Source organism: Nipponia nippon, unplaced genomic scaffold (genome assembly GCF_047370975.1).
Source record: "Nipponia nippon isolate SJK-2023a ecotype South Korea unplaced genomic scaffold, ASM4737097v1 scaffold_4, whole genome shotgun sequence".
In the NCBI taxonomy this organism is placed as follows: domain Eukaryota; kingdom Metazoa; phylum Chordata; class Aves; order Pelecaniformes; family Threskiornithidae; genus Nipponia; species Nipponia nippon.
Window position 1 is genome coordinate 32,960,989 of NW_028262358.1, and position 20,836 is coordinate 32,981,824.

The window sequence follows — 20,836 nt, forward strand, 5'->3', positions numbered from 1 at the left end:
CTGTTATCTTTGTTCTTCTCTTGCCGCAGAAGTGACCGTTCTGCACATGGCCCAGGATTCCTTCTCCCCTTTCAGCAATTCAGGCTGTGCTTTTACGCTGGAACCAGCTTGACTCTGAGATGGCTCACTGGCTTCTATGTGCAGGCCATATCATATTCAGACTAGTCCTATACAAAGCCAGTTGGGTGTCTCTCCACCGTGACACTGGTTCAGAGTTTAAAGCTCAGACTTTGTGTCAAAGAAGGGCAGCTAAACACTTTGTGGATCAGAGTTTGTCCCAAAAGCAATATAGTCTCATTCACCCAACTCCATATTCCAGCTACTGAACACCAGCAGACACAAAATGGCTTTCGACACAGCTAAATGCAGTGTTTCAATGTCCACTGCCCAGTTAATTCACAATCCAGCTAAGCTGCTAAATAACACAGTTGACTACTACATTTGCTGTTTTCCAAGAATACTGTACTCTCCTGCATCTGTTTCAATACAAACCCAACCAAACCAACAAACAAACACAGTTCCTGGACCTTCAATTAAACATCCCAGTTCTTTCAGAATTCTGGGACCGAAATTATCTACTCTTCCCTCCCAAATCCCTGTCTCGCAGTCTACATTCATTAAACTCTGTGGGTTCTGCTTCCCTCTTGGCTGCAGTTATTTGCCTCTCACACCTCCTTCCTGTTAGTCACTTCTGCCTCTAACATCACCTTCAGCATCCCCATCCCTATTGACAAGGGATGAAATTTTTTTGTATTTTTGGAGCAATGCTGAGATGATACTCAGTATTTATTCCATTATCCCATTCCAATGTCCCGTTTTTCCTTCACTCTCTATTTAATCACCAAGTAATATTTTCCATTTGTTTTCATTTTTACCCTTTGACTTTTGCACTAGATTTTAGTTGATGATTAGCCCTTTTCCATGTCATTTCCTGAAGGCTCACTACTTATGCCTCATATGCTTTCTGAGACAGTTATTTCTTCAGTTGGGACAGGAAACCTTTCCCCTACTGTTTTTTCTTATTTGGAATACAAGTTCAACATACTTTTACCATATCTGAGTTAAAGAAATTTCTATCCTCCTCCATAATCAAGTCCCTGATTTTCCACTTAATTTAAATTAGTGGACTTGTAACTTCTGTAATCTGATGTTTACCACTATGTCTCACCAAAACTAAGGCCAAAATACTATCATGTTGTTTGTGTGACACTTTGGTAAGCACTTCACAGAATAATGGGGCCCTACTGTTAGTTCTGTGTAAGTTTAGCTCTCGTAACAAGACAACACCCGCTATTTCCCATACCATTTTTTTCAGAACATGTTTTACATTGGAATGAAAAAAATTGATGTCTTCATTGCATGTAATCTAGGTATTTTCCCCCAGTTTGCCTTCCAGATCTTGCAACCGGTTAACAACAAACACTTCTCTTGAACCAAGTGGCCTTAGACAGGTGGTTTCAGCAAGAGGAGGGCCGCGTGGACGTGCAGGTAACACACAACACCACAAATCTGGCAGGGAATTTCTGGTGCGCCAACAGAGTGATCCACACGCGATATAAACACCACACCTCTCAGCCCGGCAATGCTTACAAGCTCCCTTTCTCACAGCCGTGACACTTCGCCCTCAGGGAAAACATCTGGCGGGAATGACCATTAAAGTCCACGAAGGCAGCCACCCCTCGCATATGGAGCCCGGTTGCTCCCTCCTGCTCCTCCAAGCCTCGTCAGGGAGCAAACAGGCGCCCAGTCAAAGCCACCCGAGGGCGTGAGGTGACCCAGCGGGAGCCGCACCCGCCTCACGGGGGCTCGCGACGGCCACCGCCTCCCGCCCGCCGCGGTGCACGCTGGGTAGCGTGCCGTGGTTACCGTTACTAGGCGCTCGGCGGGCAGCGATGGTGAAGGAAACCATCCGGGTGTATGCGCGGGTGAAGCCGCTGGGCAGGCGGCAGCAGGCAGGGGTAGGACGGGGAGCCAGCTGCTGTGCTGCCGGGGGGTGGAGTGGGGCGGCTGGGGCGAGCCAAAGGGCGTCCCGTGGGCCTGCCTGAAGGCGGGAGGGAGCGGGCACTGAGCGTGTGTGTGTGTGGTGTGTCCCCTCCTCTCCGGCCCGTCTCGTGAGTGCCGGCTTGTGAGAGCTGAGGTGTTTGTACGTGGTCGGGTGCGGAGCAGAGAGCCACAGCCCTGTACTGTTCTCTGAAGCGTTGAGAAGTTAATAAAATCACGAAGTACAGGAGTTTAGGCTGTAACTATTGGGGGAGGGCGCGAGGAACTTCTTTCCTGCCTAGTTTTTAGAGAAAGGCTCCACAGGAAAAACATTTGACACTGGTCGCTGGGTTTATGCAGTTCAACACTGTTCTGAGCATTGGAGGGGAACTTGTGACTCCCAGTATTTAGGGACAATAAAGATAATGAAAGTATTCCTCAGAAATCGTGCATTTAGGTCTCTGTTGTCTTTTTAAACCGGCTCTACTCATTCTGTCATAGTCTTTCCTAATATATTCTTCCTGTTTTTTTGGAGGGGGTTGCAATGGGGGCTGTGCTTTGTTTTTTATAGCAGCTCAGATATTAAGGTGGTTTAGTAAACAAATTATGTCAAAGAGGCTATGTTTCTGTTTCAAATCTTATTGTAGTGTTTACATGGTAACAAACAAGACAGTGTTAGTATGTGCTTGTTTTGTTGTATAATAGCTGAAGGAGCATCTGCTCATGTACTAAGGGCTTTTGAAGTAGGCAGAACTATTCTGAAAGTTTTTCTTCAGGCGGTTACAGGTGCTAAGCTTATGTAAGTGTTATACCTAAGGACTATGCTGTTCTATTGGTAAAAACATTTTGTTAATTCATATCCATGCTTATTAGATTTATTCAGTTGATGACAATGAGAAATCTCTGTCCAGTCTGGAGATTATTGTGCCACGTGATTTAGCAGATGGGTTCGTCAATAATAAACGAGAGAGCTACGTGTTCAAGTAAGTAAAATCCTTATCTTTATATCTTCTGCCTTTAGTGATGGATATCACTGTGTAGTGATACAGATCTACAGAACCTGGAAAAAGCCTATTCTTAAAATCAAGTTTTGGTATAGACAGGTTTCTTTTTATGCAACTCCATTCACAAGAGGAATACTCCAGCATGTGCTCTGCACCTGAACAAGTTTGATAGCATTTGATAAAGTTGTGGGGGTTTTTTTTGTCTATCCATTGCAAGTCATTATACATTTCTAAGTCTCATCTCAAAGATTGCATCTTCATTTATCAGTTCTTCCATTTTTACAGCTTGTTTTGAATTTGCATATGAAAATTGAATGCAAGACTGTGTTCTCTTGTGATCTAATGAGTTGGCATAGGCTGGCTAAAGATGTCTTGATGTAAAACACTGTTAAGAAACTGTGTTTCAGACATAACGAAAACACAGTAAAGAAAAACAGATTGTTGAAAGAAACAAAACCATGCTTGTAGAATGTAAATAGTTTTTAGAAACTAAAAATAAGTAGCAGCAATAGCAATCAAATATTTTTATCTTTTCAACAGAAAACTTGGAGGCAACATTTTAAAATTTCTGTGATGAAGAAAGCTAGGTGTATAACCACCTCTAATGACTAGGTTGAGATTGTCTTTTTCCAAGTTGAATAATCTTTATTTTTTATAATATCAAATCACGTAAATTTATTGCTCTATGCTATTAAAAAAAGAGCCACAGATAAACATCTGCAGCTCAGACTGATGTCATTTTACATCAGCTAAGGAAATCTGTTCTGCTTGGGAAGAGAGGAGCTGCCCTCTCCAACTAGATTAATATGCATAACTAGCTTAGGTTGCAGATGCCCAAGCCAGCCAAAATGAATGCTGATTTTTTTTTCTGACTTTATCATTTATTAGAAAGTCTGTAGAGATGGATTTTGAGAAACACTATGCCTTCTTATTCTTAAGACAATGCAAAAATAATGCTATGGAGCAAGCATTTCTTTTTCCTCCATGAAACTCATACTTTCATGCAGTCTGTCTATCCTGGTCACCTCAAACATTCTTCTCCTTTGTTCTTACTTTCTTATATGGGAATCAAACACAATTATTTGAATGACTTGACTGATTAAGGGTTAGCACGATAGAATATATGCCTCTATACTTTGTGTATACTTTTCCTCAGCTGTATGAGGAATGGGATCAGAAAAGCCTAGATAAGTGCACAGTGAGGGGTGTTGAAAATGAGCTGAGCTGCTGGGCTCAGAGGGTTGTCATCAGGGGTACAAAGTCCAGCTGGAGGTCAGTCACCAGTGGTGTAATCAATACTGCGATCCAATACTGTTTAGCATTAATCAGGTCATTAATGCTAATGGGTGATGGGACTGAGTGAAGCTTCAGCAAGTTCACAGACAATATGAAACTGTGAGGTATGATTGGCACACCAGATAGTTGTGCTGCCCTTCAGAGTGACCTCAAGAGGCTGGAGAAATGGGCCCATAGGAATCTTATGAAGTTCAACAGAGTGAAATGCCAAGTCCTGCTCCTGGTGAGGAATAACTAGGACAAGCTCGGGGCTGACTGAAAGCAGGTTTGCAGAAAAGGACCTGGAGTCCTGGTAGACAAAAAGTTGTACATGAGTCAGCAATACACCATTTGCAGCAAAGAAGGCCAACAGCCTCTGGGCTGCATTAGTCAGAGTGTTGCCAGCAGCTCAAGGAAGTTGATCCTTCCCTTCTAGTCACCACCAGTGAGATCACATCTGGAGTTACAGAACTTTGTGTCCAGTTCCGGGCTCCAGCAAAGGGACACAAAGATGATTAAGGGACTGGAGGATCTGACACGTGAGGAGAGGCTGAGCAACCTGGGACTGTGTATCCTGGAGAAGAGAAGGCTCAAGGGGATCTTGTCAATGTGTATAAACACCTGATGGGGAGGCGGGGAATAAAGATGGAGCTAGATGCTTCTCAGTGGTGCCCAGTAACAGGACAAGAGTTAATGGGCACAAATTGAAATACAGGAAATAGCAAAAAACCTTTTTTACTGTGAGGTGATCAAATACTGGAACAAGTTGCCCAGAGAGGTTGTGGAGCCTCCAGATGTGGAGATACTGACAACCTGACTGTACAGACCCCTGCTCTAGCTGACCCTCCTTTGAGCAGGGGGATTGGAGCAGGTGGTCCCTTCGAACCTGAAGTATTCTTTGATTCTGTAAGACAACTGGAGATATTTTATATAGGAAGTGACAAAACTTAGATTGAAATAAATATCTCCTTGTGACTTACAGTAACTGTACAGCAGAATGAAGGAAGTAGTTACAAAGAAAATGTTAGCCTGGCTATACTGGTGGGATGCTGTATTTGGTTATAGTGTAATCTATTTATCCAGGTTTCAGTGTGGTGCCAGTTACAAACACTGATTCTCTTGATAGATTTAAAATACGGTTTATTTTTTTCTAAGCCACATCATTTTATCAGAGGATTTTATTGTACAGATCTTGTCAAAGCAGCACTGTGTACAGCCTATTTATGTACAATAGCACAACAGCACGCTGTGGTTAAGACTACAGGGAAAACATTGTACTAAGTTATGTAAGCCTAATGATGTAAACATTGACTATTACAAACACAAACAAAAATGTATGAATCAAGTAGTGTTTTAAGATTCTGAGCAGTTATTATTTACTTAATATTTTCAGATTTCAGAAAATTTTTGATCAAGAGGCAAAACAAGATGTGGTTTTTGACAACATTGCCAAACCAGTAGCAGAATGGTACGTTGTTGATCTTGTGAGTAATCGGGGTAACACAGGGTCAAAAATAGCTTTCATTGTATTACTTGGAGGAGAGCTGGCAAGTGTTTGTCTCACTGTTGTAAAAGTGGATTGATGTTTTAATTTTCTAAATACTGACATCTCTCAACTGAGGAAATATGCAACAATCCTCTGAGAATTTTATGTATGGTAAGGTTCCATTATTAACTCCTAAAATAGCACTGCTGCTGTTGCCCCTTTTGTTGCATAGGCATAGAAATCCATGTCTAATTAGTTTTTTGTCTATAATACAAGGTCACTTCATTGCATTAGAAAAGTATTCCCTATATAGTTCCATGAAGGGCTAAACCTAATGAAAATCTTATCCCCCTGTTTAGTTTTCATTAAGTTACAGACACTCGTGAATTAATACCTGTGGAGATATTCTCAAATTTTGCCCTTGTTATTTTTGTCTTAATGTGTAGGGCAGTGATTTTGGCACTGTTTTTGTTTTTCTCCTCCCTATAACAATCAAACAATGCTCATATTTCGGAGTTTGCAAAGGCAAGCATTTAAGTCTGATGTAGAAGCCCTCTTCATTCATTGTGCGGATTGAATGCCACTCTGAACCAGGTGGATTTTCCAATATGTCGTTCTCTTTGCTCAGTTTATGCCCACATTGCTGAAGTTAGTACTGATTTTAGTGGGGAAGAAAATCCCACACTGGAGGAAGCAGAATTTCTGCATAATGTTTGTTTGGTTGGATTTTTATCAAACTTATTGCTCAGAATTCAAACTTGCAGTGAGTGGGAAGTATTAGTTTAGCTACCAAGTTTTCTCACTCATTTTCTGAGCCATCCTTTGGTTTAAGCTATGATTCTGCAAGTTATTCTTCAGCATATTGCACTGCCATGTGTTTTACACTGTAGGAAAACAGACATCCTCAGTTGGATGCTTAGTCTTTCTCAAATTGTTACTTGGAAGTAAAAATATACCTAGCTCTTTACAATTTCATTTTCTTGATTTTCCCCTCTATTTTCTTCTTAGAAGTCCTGCATAAAGCAGGAGGGTAAGTAACAGTGAAAATGAAGAGCTAGTGAATTTGAAACTTCACTAGAATAAGTTAAATATGCTTTAAAAAATTTTGTTGTATTCTTTCACCCAAAAGGGGTTTCTTTGCTTATCTGACTTTATAACATATAGCTTCAGGTTAATTTATTTACTTTAAATATTTCTGAGTTTAATGGTGACTGCAGACAAAAACTTATGTATCTTATTTGACTGTGCTTGGAAAAAGAAGGGTTAAAACTTTCGTTGTTACATGCTATGGATTGAATTATCCTCAACAAAAACTCAGAGTATCAAAGCTAACTAGCAACAGACTGACTGATTTTTTTTTCCTTTGGAGTGTTTTGCTAGAATATGGAAATGTTTTCCAGTTGAATAATTCACCTATACAGTGTTCTAATAAACAGGAAGTGGTATTGTTTTCTGTTATTTCAATGTTGGCTGATACAAGATTTTTATACATTATTTCCTCCATTATGTAGAGTTTAGTTTTGATTTTTAGAGATTTTTAAATACTTAAATGCTATTAAAATCAGTGGTGTTTAGGCATACAGTTATTCCAAATAGCTGTCTTTAACGCTAAAATTGATTTATAAAATTATTCTTAAACTGAGTCAAGACTATTTTCACTCTGAGTGTTATCACGTGTTAAAGCTTGTATTCTAATTGATGTTTTTATTTTTACTGATAATGCTGAAGGATAATTTTGCTTGTGTTTTTACAGTAGAGTACGCAATACCTGAAGTATGTTCCAGTTTCTCATCCTCTTCCGTCATTTTTACCTTTCCTTAGGCAAAAATATGTATTTCAAAATGTCTTCATAGTCATCAAGTTCCTTGGCTAATGGAATCCTTAACTGTGCCTGAAATTTATTTCACCCTATAGTTAATGACTCAATTTTCCTTTCCATTGTGGGATAATAAGAATTGCCCTGTTACTCTGAAAGACCACAGTCTTTCATAGCAAAATGTTCTTCACTATTTGTTTCTTTCTAAGTCAGCGTTCTCTTGCAAGGAAAAACTGTTGAAAATGCCCTCATTTCTGTTGCTGGAGTCACTTTACTAAGGGAACAGTTTTTGTCTGTATATTGCCAGGGAAAAGAAAGTAGCAGGAAGGTATCAATGAAATAGTTCAGTAACATTTTGAGGCTCTTTGCCATGTATGCTTACAGTCATGAGAAAATTCAGTTAGACTTGAATGCTCAGAAAAAAAATCTTGGGCATTGTTTAAACTAAAAACAGCAATGCAGTGTTCGGAATTCTAAAATCTTTCTAGTTCGTACTTGGATGGATGGAAATTGGATGCAGCTTTTTTTTTTTTCTTTTTAAGTGTGCTTTCTTTGATGTTGGGCCACCACTTTTCTCTGTTGAAGTCCAGTTACATTGTCATCTTGCCTGTGGTTTCAGAGGCACCAGACATTAGTTCATTTAATTTGCTTCTTCAGTCAAAAGTGCCAGCCTCTGCAAACCATTATAAGCATGTGATTTGCTTGATTTTTTTTTCTTATTATTTTGCTAATGCTTGAGTCATCTCTTACTTGGTTTCTTTTTATTATTTGTTTGTGCTTTCCTCTTTGCCTTTTCATTTTAAATATATAGTATTGATACTTTTTTTGTGCAGAGCCAACTTGATCTTTAAGAAGCAGCACTATTACTCTATTTAAAAACAGAGAAAATAAATAACATCCTAATTTTACAGTTTGCTAACAATTAAGCATTGCTTTAGTCTAACAGCAGAACAAGGTTACTCTTATAATGCTTCAAATATTAGTGTTATGATGATGAATGCAATCAGAAATTAAGTAGAAAATCTTAGTGCTTTGGAATTGGTTTTGGTTTCAGTTCTAATATGGCCAATGTTTTGTCTTGATTTATTAAAGAATAACATTGAAAATATTTTCTCTTCAGATGTATCATGCAAATAAGAAACAGCTCAGCTGTTCATAAACCTGGTGGCAATCACCTATGTTTTTTTGAAAGATCTGATAGCCTCCCATTGCCACAGATACTAGTTTCTTCTAGTGTGCTGTGTTTATCCTAAGAATTAGCATCTGTAGTAATACAAACTACTTCCCTTTACTCTTTTCTGTTTTTTTTCTGCTGCTTATTCTTGCAGAAAATGTAGTCAAAATATTTTGCAGAACAGCATCATTATAATGTTGACTATATTTTGTAATGTCCCTTTTTCCAGTTTTAGAAAATATTTCACCAGTAATTGAAAATGTTTGGAAAACATATTTACATCATTAGATTGCCATGTAATACAAAGCCACAGGATGTAGACTAAACATCCTAATAGGACATTTCTAGCTTTACTGAATATGCTCATAGAAATCCAGTGACCATCCTTTGCTTTTCTGTGATTATTTTTTTTTTCTTCCTGTTTAAGTCTGTGAATAAGATGATCTAATAAAAGTATTTGGATCTGCTGTTTTGTGGTTTGTTTGGGTTTGGGGTTTTTTCTTCTCTGTCACTAACAACTCAGGAATTTGTGTTTTACTATGTATTCAAGGAAAATAAAATAGCTACAAGTTTCTTCAAACTAATGAAATTTCAGTAGTTTGTGAAAGGATGCTGATTTTCTCTCAAATTGTGTTCTTCTTTTGACCATCTAAGCTAGAGTAATGATGAATGTGCTTTACTTTCATTGACTGTGATAGGATTGTGGATTAATATCTGAAATCTTACAATAATTTGATTTTACATAGGTAAATACCTAGCTTTTTTAGCTTTGTCATGGGTCTTTCAGACCCTCCTTAATTTCAGTTCTTGTATGAAGTTATTACACAGACTTTGGCTTCATGCAAATGTTTGGCTTTTGGGGAAAGTTCATTATTGTGCAACTGGAATTCCAGATTTTTTTTTTTTTTAGTTCGCTTTTTTATAATTTGAAATACAAGGTCTTTTTTTGAGTATTTAACAGTATAATTATACAAGTGCAACATATTACATGTTTAAAATAGTTTTAATAATGTTAGTTGTAAGAGTACAAACTGTCTTCAGGAAAATTTCAAACTACAACAGCAGGAAAAATATGTGACAGGAGAACAGAAAGGTAAAGTTCAGTCATGATTATTTATTCATTATATAAGAGCGAGAACCCACCATTAAATTGGTTACTTGTTATTTTGCATCTCAGAAAAACTTATTAAGAGCTATTTACCACTCTAAAGAAATTACACCTCAAAAGAAGTGTATAGAACTCATCCTTTTGACGGGTCAAATAAAGCATTTTTTTTAATGAGGAGACCTGAAACAGGTACAGGTTCCTTACTTGTATCTTTCTGCTTCAGTGAGGAAATAATCTGAATTAAGTTCCTTAAAAGATGCACTAACCTTTCGTTCTTATTTGGACTCATCTTACCTGGGCATTCCAAAAATCTTGCTTATATTTATGCATCTGTCTATACCTATGTCATGTATAGGAAGCTGTTCCTCCACCCTTGTTACCCACGTTCCCTTCCCCTCTGCCCCTCCTTTCTTTTTAGGCTTCTTTAGTGGAACTGCAGCATGTTCCCTCTGTATTTGTAGATACTGTTGGCTGGTACAGCAGGTTGCTGTTTCCAATGCAGTGAGCTCAATAAAGACTTGTACAGTTTTGGTACTGCGATGTCAATATAAATGTCAACTTGCTTAAGTTATAAGACAAAAGGATTGAATGATTAAAATGCTGTAAGACCCTTGTGATACAAGTCAATTACTTGCTTTTTATAGTCCTGGCACAGTGACTCCCCAACCAGGTTAAAATCTCGTGATACCATCAACATGATACAATATCTGCTACCACGATCAAAGCTGGCCTTTCTATAAAGACTTGTTAAATCTTCATGCTAATATGATTAAAATGAAGAATGCCTAGTAAAACAACTATGCTGTAGTAGTGGAGGTTTGGGTTTTTTTTCCTGGAATTTTGTTAAGGTGTAAGCATCAGGTCTGTAAGCACGTGGATTTTCTAGCAGATAGTCCTTGTTAACTAACCATTCTGACCTGGATGTATTTGTGACACAGTGTGGGAAGTAGTGGCTTGGCTCACCTGCAAGCAACCTTGCATCACAGCTGTATTATTGCTAATGTGGGTGATTTAGGTACAAAAGAACTGTAGAATCTATATATAGTAAAGGACACTTATTTTTTGGATGTCAGCTTGAAGCAAATGTAGCTTAAACTTTCCCCTAAATTGAGAAATTGGAGCAGTAATGTTAGCAGTTCTTCCTGAAAGTGTGTACAATTATGAGGTAATAAAAAGTGAAAAGCTTCATTAATGTTTCATGTCAAATGATTATTAGTTGCTCATGTTTATTTTGACTTAAATTGCACAGTTTAGAATTGTTCAAGAAGGCTGCTTATTATAGGTTACAGTTTGATAGCTTTGATTCAGAGTATCTTTGTGTCACTTTTACCTTCTGCAGTGCTTATGGTGGAATTCTAAACATATTTAGATATTTTAGTTAAAATAAGAAATTGTATTATACCTTATTTTTTTTTAGGAAAGCCCTTTTCAAATTGCTAAGGAAACGTGCTGGCACTAAGCTCTCAAAAACACCGTTACGTGCACATTTGGAGATGAGTGTTGTTTTTGAAAGATGAGGCATTACCAAATTAGATTTGTTCCATAAATCTGGCAAAGGCATAAAGAAAAAATGTCATACTGAGATACTTTGTTTATTTTAATTAAAAGAAACTTTAATCTGAGCTCCAAGTGACAGAAGATGCCTAAACACTGAGTACCTTTAAAGACAAATCTTGAAAACTTGTTTTGTAGATCCTGCAAATGAAGTTATTCCTTCTTTTTATCTTAAATATCATATCTGGGGGGTGGTTTTGCCAGGACTGTGTTGATTTATTTTTTTTTTTAATAAAATAACTATGAATTGAGAATTTCTGAGGTAGAAAGAAGGAAAGTGAGGGACATTGGTAAAAAATTTCAGGTCAGCAAGAACTGAGGTGAGGAGTGGGCTGACAGTATCCCAAGATCAAAAATATTGGTGTTTTCTGCTTTTTTCATTAGTCTAATATTTTAATAGTTACTTAATATTTGTTCCAACCACATGCCTTTACGTTACCAGTCATTTAAAATGAAGATGTCAGAACCCAGGTTAAAATAATAATATGAAGCTGAAATAAACTAACAAGATCAAAGTAATTAATTTTTAAAGATGAAATTTGTTTCTTGTTTCCAGGATTTTCTCTTATCTACATATAAAAACTCACAGAATTCAGTCCTTACTTAATAAGGCCTTTTTTTTCATTATAAACTTAGTAAAAACCTTTCACTTTGAACTTTTTTATTTTAAAACAAAACAATAATAAAAATTACAGATGGCTTAAATGCATTTACTTAAATGATTTTTTAATCCTTTTGAAGACTGAGAAGTATGTCTTGCAATAGCAATTAAGTGTCAGAGTAAGCAAATCTTTTTGCTTAGACTTCATATTCATCGTTGCTGTGATGGTTTTTGGTGTTCTGAATAGGCTTCATTTACTGTAATATCTGCCAATGTCAAAAATTTGAGAATAAAGTTGTTACTATTTCTTTGTCTTTTTCATTATGAAATTTGGCGTAACACAAAAGGAATCAGAGCTCTCTGACTTCCCTGAGGAATACTGGCATATTGGTGGTTATAAAACTGATGCATTGAGACTAGTCTGAAATAGAACAGAGTTTGTAGCATGTTTTCAGGGACTGGTAAGGACTGTTTACTTTTTCCTTCTGCTGATGATTCTGCGTGGATTATGCCTACTGCTAACAAATTAGATTAATTAGGTCAGAAGGGATCTCTGTAGGTCATCTGATCCAATCTCCTGAGAAAAGCAGGTCTAGCTTCAAGGTTAGATCAGGTTGCTCAGGCCATTGTCCAGTAGAACTTTGAAAATATCCAAAGATGGGGATCCCACAACCCATCTAGGCACCTGTTCCAGGGCTTAACTACTCTCACTATGAAAAACATTTTCCTTATACCTTCTTGGAATTTCCCCTCTTGCAACTTGTGACCACTGCCTCTTGTCCTACCACTGTAAGCCTCTGAGAAGAGTCTGAGTCCACCTCTGTAATGATCCATTGCATAATGGAAGGTGGTAATTAGGTACATGTATAGCTTTCTCTTTTCCAGTTTGATAGAAAACAGCTCGCTTGGCTTTCCCTTCTGTGTGGTGTGCTCCAGCTTGAAATAACTTGGTTCTGTCAGGCTCGCTCCAGTTTCTTTATAGCATCCTTCTTCTACTGGGAAGTCCAAAACTGGATACAGAACTCAAGGGGGAGAGTTTGTGGTTTTTTTTTTTCTTGTTTTTTTTTGTTTTTGTTTTTGTTTTGTTTTTTTTCCAAATTTTGACAGTAACTGTTCTGTTTGATTCAGCAAAACTAGTGTAGCAGCAGAGGAGGCAGAACTCTTCGTTATGCTTAGGCACAAGCCTGCCTGAAGTCTCATTAACAATGAGCACAGAAACAAATGAAAAGTTCTGTATCCATAAACTTTAAACAGAACAAACGATATTAACTGAAAATTAAAATAAAATGTAATCAGTAAAACCAACCACAATAAAACAACCTCAGTCTGCTTTCAACCTCTGTCTGCTGTCAGTGGGCTTTATACCACTATTTATATTGTTTCAGATATTCAAGAACGAAGTACTGAATGATATTTTGAACTGTAGTAACTAACCATAAATTGTCTAGCTCTCACTTCAGGAATTTCTCACTTAAGGAATGTTAAGCAGTTGTAAGTATAACTTATCTATGAATTTAAGTGGAATTGCTTGCATGAGTTAGACTTCTGTATCACATCCTTTATTTAGGAATTAGACATCTTTCAGGCATAAGGCAAGTCAGTTGGGTGAGTGAAAATACCAGTACACGACTCTGTAACAGCCATTTATTTAAAAAGGTATCTAAAATGAAGTTTTAAATTAAAAGTTAATTTCTCACTGTGCATGTTTTTAAATCTCCACTAATTATGAGTAAGTTCGAAAGTGCAAGTTAACTGATAACTGAGTAAGAAAATTTTAGAGGAAAAAAAAAACACACGGCCTTGCTTTCCTTTAACTACATTCATATATGAGTCCATACTAGAAAGAATTGTCCTATGCCTGATAATTGATACAACATTGTACTGACAGCTTTTGCTTAGCAAGATTGTGAGGGAAGAGACAGGGTCTTTCTAACATAACCAAAAAACCAATAATCCACTGAAGCCCTGAGCCTAGTCTTGTTTTCCCCCAATTATATTAGTGAGTCTAGTAAAAGATGCTACCTCTCTCTAAATAACTGTTTTTTCTTATACTTTTAGACCATCATAGATGCAGCTACAGTGTTACAGCATTTGTTTATTCTTCCTCAGTGTCACTGGCTAAGTCCTTACATGTAATGACCATTTCTTATTAACAATTTTTTTTTCTCTGGACTCTTAAGGATTTTTTCATGACTGTCTTACCACTGATAAGGGAACTTTTAAAATATTGAACCCTTACTATTTTAATCATGATTGATTTTTATTTTTTTATTCATCAGTTTCTTGAAGTCTAAAGGGCAGAAGAGAAAGCATGTTATAATTCATTTTTCATAAAGCCAAAACTTATTTTCTTGAGCAAGCATCATTATGTAAGCTTTTGTATAACAGTACTTGGATTATGGAGCAGTTTTAAGGTTGTGCTGAAAGTGGGCTAATTAAGGAACATTTACTTCAGCTTGCTGCTTTTTTTTTTATGTCTCTTCTCTAAAACAAGAGTATTAGAATTGAGAGTATTCCACATGAATTGGAAAAAATAGTTTGTAGAACGTATGTTAAGAGTTCATAAAGTATTAGAAGTATTTTTGATACATGTGGATGTGTTTAAATGCTGTAGTGTGTTTAAGCATTTACACCAGCAAAAAATCTGCATCAAATTGTCCCATGCTTTGGATCCTGCCTAAAACTCAGTGAGATGATTGGAAAGGTGGTCATTGACTTGAATAAGCTTTGGGTCATGGTCTTACTTAATGATACTTTGCAGGTGGAGAACTCTTTCTCAGTGTGTTTTCTAAACCTCTGATGGTTATTTCAATATTCTGGTCAGAAAAACACTGACAGTATTGTGATTTCTGTCTCAAAGATTGTCATTGTGGGAGATTTCTTGGTAGTCTGTGTCATAGCTTGGAGGTAAAACTTGAAAATTTTTGATTTGTCCCATCACATCATGCTAAATTATGTTGCTGTCATAATGTATGGTTAGGTTCATATAGCAGTGTGATCAAATCTATGTCCTTAGTCAGTTGTGTGCACAAACTCTCTCCCACTTGGAAAAGGTGTGCTTTCGATAGCATGCAATATAGAGGACATATTCAATACTTTCTTTGTGTTTAAAAAATGCTGCTGATTAGCTTTGTAAGGTCAAGCACAAACTGTTGTGTTTCTAAAAAACAGCAATATTTTTTCAGTGCTTAACCAGAAAAGAAGCATTCAGTTCCCTGAGTAAAATATAAGAACAGATCTAACCTTTTTCTATGTTAAAATGGTCTTGAAGTGGGCATATAATTAGATTAGAAATTATACTGCGGAATAAAAGGATAAAGAAGATTTAGGTCTGTAATAAAACAATACTTATTCATAGATTAGGAGTTATTTGCCTGCAATTAATGTTATTATTTCATTGAAACTGATATTAGTTGCTGTTACCATTTTCTTGTTGGTTTATGAATATTTCCTTTTTTTGTGGGTTTTTTTTTGGGAGGGAGTTGTTTGTGTTTTTTTTTCTTCTATCTTATTCTGACTTCCACCAAGGGAAACCTTTGTTGTGTAATTTTAGATTGTTTAATGATACCAACTTTACTAACCAGAGCTGCTTATTACATAAATACTTGTTGATGAATTCAGAATACTTAGCAGGTAATCATGATGTTTCCTCACCAATATTTTGCTTTAAATTGACTTTTCTTACAGTGATTAAAAACAACAAGACTAAAATTTGTCATCCAGCACACCTTTACATACAGCATACATATGTAAATGTGTTGTCACATAGACTTACATGTTTCAATTTCAAATTACTATATCCAGCAAACATTACAATTTTATCATTGTATACAGATTTGTAATATGTGAGTCTTCATATAGTTTGACCAGAGGTATCTTCACTGAAACACAAAAATAGATACACAATTTAAAAATATATATTTACCAAGTACTGACACAATTATTAATTATGCTACACCATCTGGGAAATCCTAATATTCTGGCATCATGAGTGAAACCTAAAATATTAAGATTTAATTTGTTTACTTCTTCTGATCCATTTGAATTTCCAGAGTGTGACCTTTTGGGGCCTTTCTTGGCAGTCATGTAACCAAGATCTACACGTTAATAACAAGATATGAAGACAGCTCAGTATATTAAATGAGATTGAAATATGATTGTTTGCAGAACTACTATATGTCTGTGTTTTCCCTGAAATTTCATCTTTTTCTGGAAAGCTTGTCTTCACAGAATTTGTGATCTTGGGTAATTTTTTTGAGACTTCTTCACATGTAGAAATGCAGGCCAATGACACTTGTCCATATTCAATGGATTTTGCCGTTCACAAGTACGAAGTCCAACATGTCAGACTTACTGCTCACGCACACAACAGCTTAGGTTTTTCCTTTACACATTTAAGTTGGTCCTTAATTTCCGGATAGGAACATGGCACACCTGGTTGTAAAGCAGTAAAAGCAAAGCTGAAACAAAAAATTATTTGTTAGAAACTGACTTTTTTATTTTTCTGTATTTGTTTGATTTAACTATTAATATTTTTGTAGGTAAAATTGATACACATTTTATTATGTAAAGATTGTTTTATGTGGCTTTTGATGAATATCACTTTCTCTTCTTTTTATAAAAGCTAAGTCTATCACCAAGTTTTACACATATATGCCTTCATGTTTTAGCATGCAAGGAAAATGAATTCTCTGAATTTCCTAACACAGTGAAACAAATGTACAAATTTGGGCAAGTTTTAGTCATCGTATTTTAAAAACTTATTTTTCTCTATAGTAGGCTTTATAGTTCTGAACTTGGTACTCTTAAAAAAAGAAGGCCCTTCAGGAACTCTGACAATCGTAACAGGAGTAACTTTGCTAAAATATACTGGAGACAGATTTCTCCAGCAACATTCTGGCTAATCTGTCTGGAACTAGTCCATGAACTTCTGAACAGGGAGCTATACAACATTGCATAACTTCATGAAAGATCTTTTCAGCAAAGCCTCTCCTTGGATTATGTGTCTTTGGTGTGTTTTGTTTGAAGTAGTAAAGAGACAATTTATTCAACAAATTGTCTCCTTAACCATGCCAAAACTCAGCTTCCTGGGAGGAAAAAAAATGCAAAGTTCTGGATATTGTGATAACACTGAGGGGTATGACTGAAAATATCCTTTTAATGTATGATCTTTATGTATGCATATTTTGAAGTTTACACAAAACTACTGTCAATAACCATGTCAACCTGTGTACTTTCAAATACTAACTTTAACAAAGGTTTGGGATTTTTTTTCAGAGAATTTGAAGAGCAAAGATGCAGACTTTCCCTGGGTGAACTGACATCTTACAAAGTAGATTTTGCAGAATAGGCAGAAAAGAGCTGCTGATCCTCTACCGCCTTTCCCAGTAGAGAATCAGTTCCAGTACTGTTAGGGACAGCTTTAATTTGCAGATGAGAATCTTCAAGGATCCTTTTGGTGGACGCTGTTTAGAAAATACACTCTCTTCTTGTCATCTCATAATTGATGTTGCTAACTTTTTTAGGTACCTGTTGCAATTACATTTTGTGATGAAAGGGAGAATGTGTATATTTTCTGCTCTCTATACTAACTCTTATCATCTGAGAGACCCTTCACTTTGCCAAGGATAATACTGCAGTGTAGTTTGTTGTTGTTGTTTAAGTAACATTTTATGGGTGGCTAAACGGTTATGAAGCTTTCTATGTTTTTATTTTCCTAAAGGGATTGTGCATCTTAGGTTGAAAACACTAAGTACCTATCTTAAAATTCCTCAGTATTTAATAAATAGATATTGGTTTAATTGATCTATTGATTAATTAGGTATTGGTCCGCCTACACGTATTGTTACCATTTCAGTGTAAAACTCCTTGGGACAATGAACTAAAATTAGAGTAGTAAAGTTTGGTATTTATTTTTGACTTGAAGTTCTTAGAAGTGGAAAAAGAGCAAAGTATATCTTTAGCAAGTATTTGCTGTGACAATAGTTTCTCCACAAGCCTCATTGCTAAAACATTCTGTATTCCCATTGATTCTAAGAGAAGTTCCTTAAAAGAAGTCTGAATTAGTAACACCAGGTATGGATTTTATATGACTTGATCCATGTAGACTTTATCACATACAGACCTTGAAAATTGATATTGATTAATATTATTATACTCGATTGGTGGTCACACATCTTCAGTTTTGAAATTTGTTCTTTCATAAACATATATGTGTACACATAAGCTTTAGTTCTATTTAGTTCATAAGTTTAATTCCTTATGAACAAGCTGATACAGTAGAGACTCCTCCTTTTCAGTGTGTCTTGCCATCTACTCTTTTCAGGAGGTAAGATCGTAGTCTTCAGCTTTTTTCTAAGCCAAAGGAGCTCCGTCAGTCCTGCTTGATCTCCTAGTCCTTTGTCATATTTATATAAGGGCGGTTTTCTTCTTAGATTTAGAAAGGGAATTTATTCTTCATCCTGTCTTCATGGGGTTGCACTTCACTCTTAGAAGGCTTTGCCAGCAGTTTCACTGATATTATTGGTAGTCCTCTTTCCTGACAGGCTTCCTTAGCATCTCAAGCAGGCTTTTCTTAAATTGACTTGGTTGTTAGTTTTAATACACTCTGAATGAAAGAAATGAGTGCTGTAAATATGGACAGGATGCAATTATATACGTAATTATGCACACATCTATGAAAAAGAAGATTGACTTTCATCTTGGATTTTAAAGTGGAACTCAACTGTGGAATCATAACCAGCACTTTCATAGTGCATCTATGCAATGCAATATCAATATTACCTACAATTACATTGGAGAATACATTATTAACATTGATATGTTCACATTATCTGAACTTTCAGTGTTTTCTGGAAAACTGTTCAGAGCTGTGCTGATGCACTGCAATAAGTATAAGAAATATATGGATCAAATAACACAAAGAAAACTCACTGACTTTTGCAGCTGTTTTGACAGAGTATGGTATGTGACATCTTATCCTATGTTTACATGTGTGGTGATCCTAATCAACAGCTTTTTGTGAAGTATGGTGACCTCAAGTTAATAGTTCACAGGCACACCTTTACCACTTTTTTAGACACGTTGCAAAACACACCTTTCTGCAGGAGCCATGTCACAGTAATTGAAAATATATACCTTTAAGAGCTTTAAAGAAGAGAAGAAGTAAGAAAACTTAACAATGCAAAATGCTAGATCTAGAAGAGCCAAAGAGCAGAGAAGTAAAAACAGAAGAGCTACTGTATTGGGTCAGACCAAAGTTCTATCTAGCCCAGTATGTTATCTCTCACATGGACTAGCACTCAATGCTCAGGGAAAAAAAAACAACAACGGTGTAAACTTGTAGAGCTACTTCCCCCAAGTATTCTGTTAGCCCTTAGTTGTTTGTAGTTTAGGGACTTTCTGATTTCTCTGTGAATAGTAGCCCGGAGAGAATTTTTTTTTGATAATTAGTCCAGTCTCTACTGAAGCTTGAGTGAACTTCTGGCATCCAAAACATCCAAAATGAGGTTAAGTTTCACAGCTTAACTACATTTTGCATGAAGAATCATTTCCCCTTGCTTGTTCTGAATCTGCCATCTCTGAGCTTCTTTTGATACCCCCTGCCTTCTGACAACTCATTACTGTCTTCAGCATTCAGATACTGTGACAGTGGGCACTAGAAATTCTTAAGATAGATGAATGAGGTGTTTTATAATAATAACTGTTTTGATTTTTAACATCTGGAATCTAAAATGTATATATACTCTGTCTTTGGGTGTTTTGGTCTTTGGGAGCAGATGTTCACTGTAGTTCCTTTCAACATGTTTCTGTTTTTGTCTCTGACATCCTACTGTAATGGATTAAAATAAGCAATTTGGCACCTACTCAGGCCTTTAAATAAACTTTAATAAGTTGGAGAACCATTGCATATCTTGTGGCGCCAGACCAGCAGCTATCTATACGTGGTTCTTTTCCGCTTATGCAAGGGTTGTTTGCCCCTTTTTATTTTTTAAGATCTTAGCTTATTTATCACTTTTTCAATAAACAAAATGCACAAGAATAATTTTAGCTTTTCTTTTTCTGTAGCAAAATTAGTAGGTCCTTAAGCATAGTGAATCAAATCCAAAGTAGATTTTGCTTCTGATAAGTTTTATTAAGAAAATAATTCTTTCTTGATTACTTTGTTTTCAAATTCTCCTTTCATGTATTTTGTTGGGAGATGCTGGAATTGTGGTAGAACAGTTCTGAGATGGATGAATCCAGGAAACATTTTGTAATGGACAGCTGCTGAAAGGAATAGGAAAAAGCTTGGCAGTCTAATCTGATTTTTTTATCATATATCCTGTCAACTATAGACTCTATGAGTTCTGGTTTGATTGGCCATCTGAATATTACAGTCAGTAACTGATTTCATCACTATTTAATTTGTGTTTCTAATAATTTTTGATAATTTTATTCAGTTTTTGTTTGCTTTTACAGACAAGGGAAAATTCAAAATAATTATGTCCTTCATCATTTTTACCTCATTGTTTATAGCCAGTCAGTGTGAAGCATAAAATCTTAGAGCACTTTAAAATATTTTTCAAGTTTAGGGCAGTTCACAATAATTAAAAAGAAATGGAATTAGAAATGTGGAAATAGATTTTTAGTATTTTTGTCTTTTGAGAGAGAGCCATACAAGGGAAATGTATGATAGTCAACTGTGAGTATCAATAGAAATTTTAAACATTGGATACCTGAAATTTTACTTTTAATATCAAGGAAAAAACGAAATGTTGTATTTATATTTCAAACATCAGCCTATCAAAGGGGTCTCACTTGAGAAAAATATGACTCTCTCTTCATAAATAGTGCAAG

The 20,836-nt window shown here is 36.2% G+C and overlaps 1 protein-coding gene across 1 annotated transcript in view; it reads left to right on the plus strand.

The window, feature by feature from the left end:
* Nucleotides 1–1,892: 1,892 nt before the first annotated feature.
* KIF6 (kinesin family member 6) overlaps nucleotides 1,893–20,836 on the plus strand; it is a 170,060-nt gene continuing 151,116 nt past the window's right edge. Inside the window, exons 1-3 of the mRNA XM_087775455.1 lie at nucleotides 1,893–1,958; nucleotides 2,854–2,963; nucleotides 5,653–5,727. Of these exons, the coding sequence (XP_087631581.1) occupies nucleotides 1,893–1,958; nucleotides 2,854–2,963; nucleotides 5,653–5,727 (251 nt within the window). The remainder of the gene's footprint in view (nucleotides 1,959–2,853; nucleotides 2,964–5,652; nucleotides 5,728–20,836) is intronic.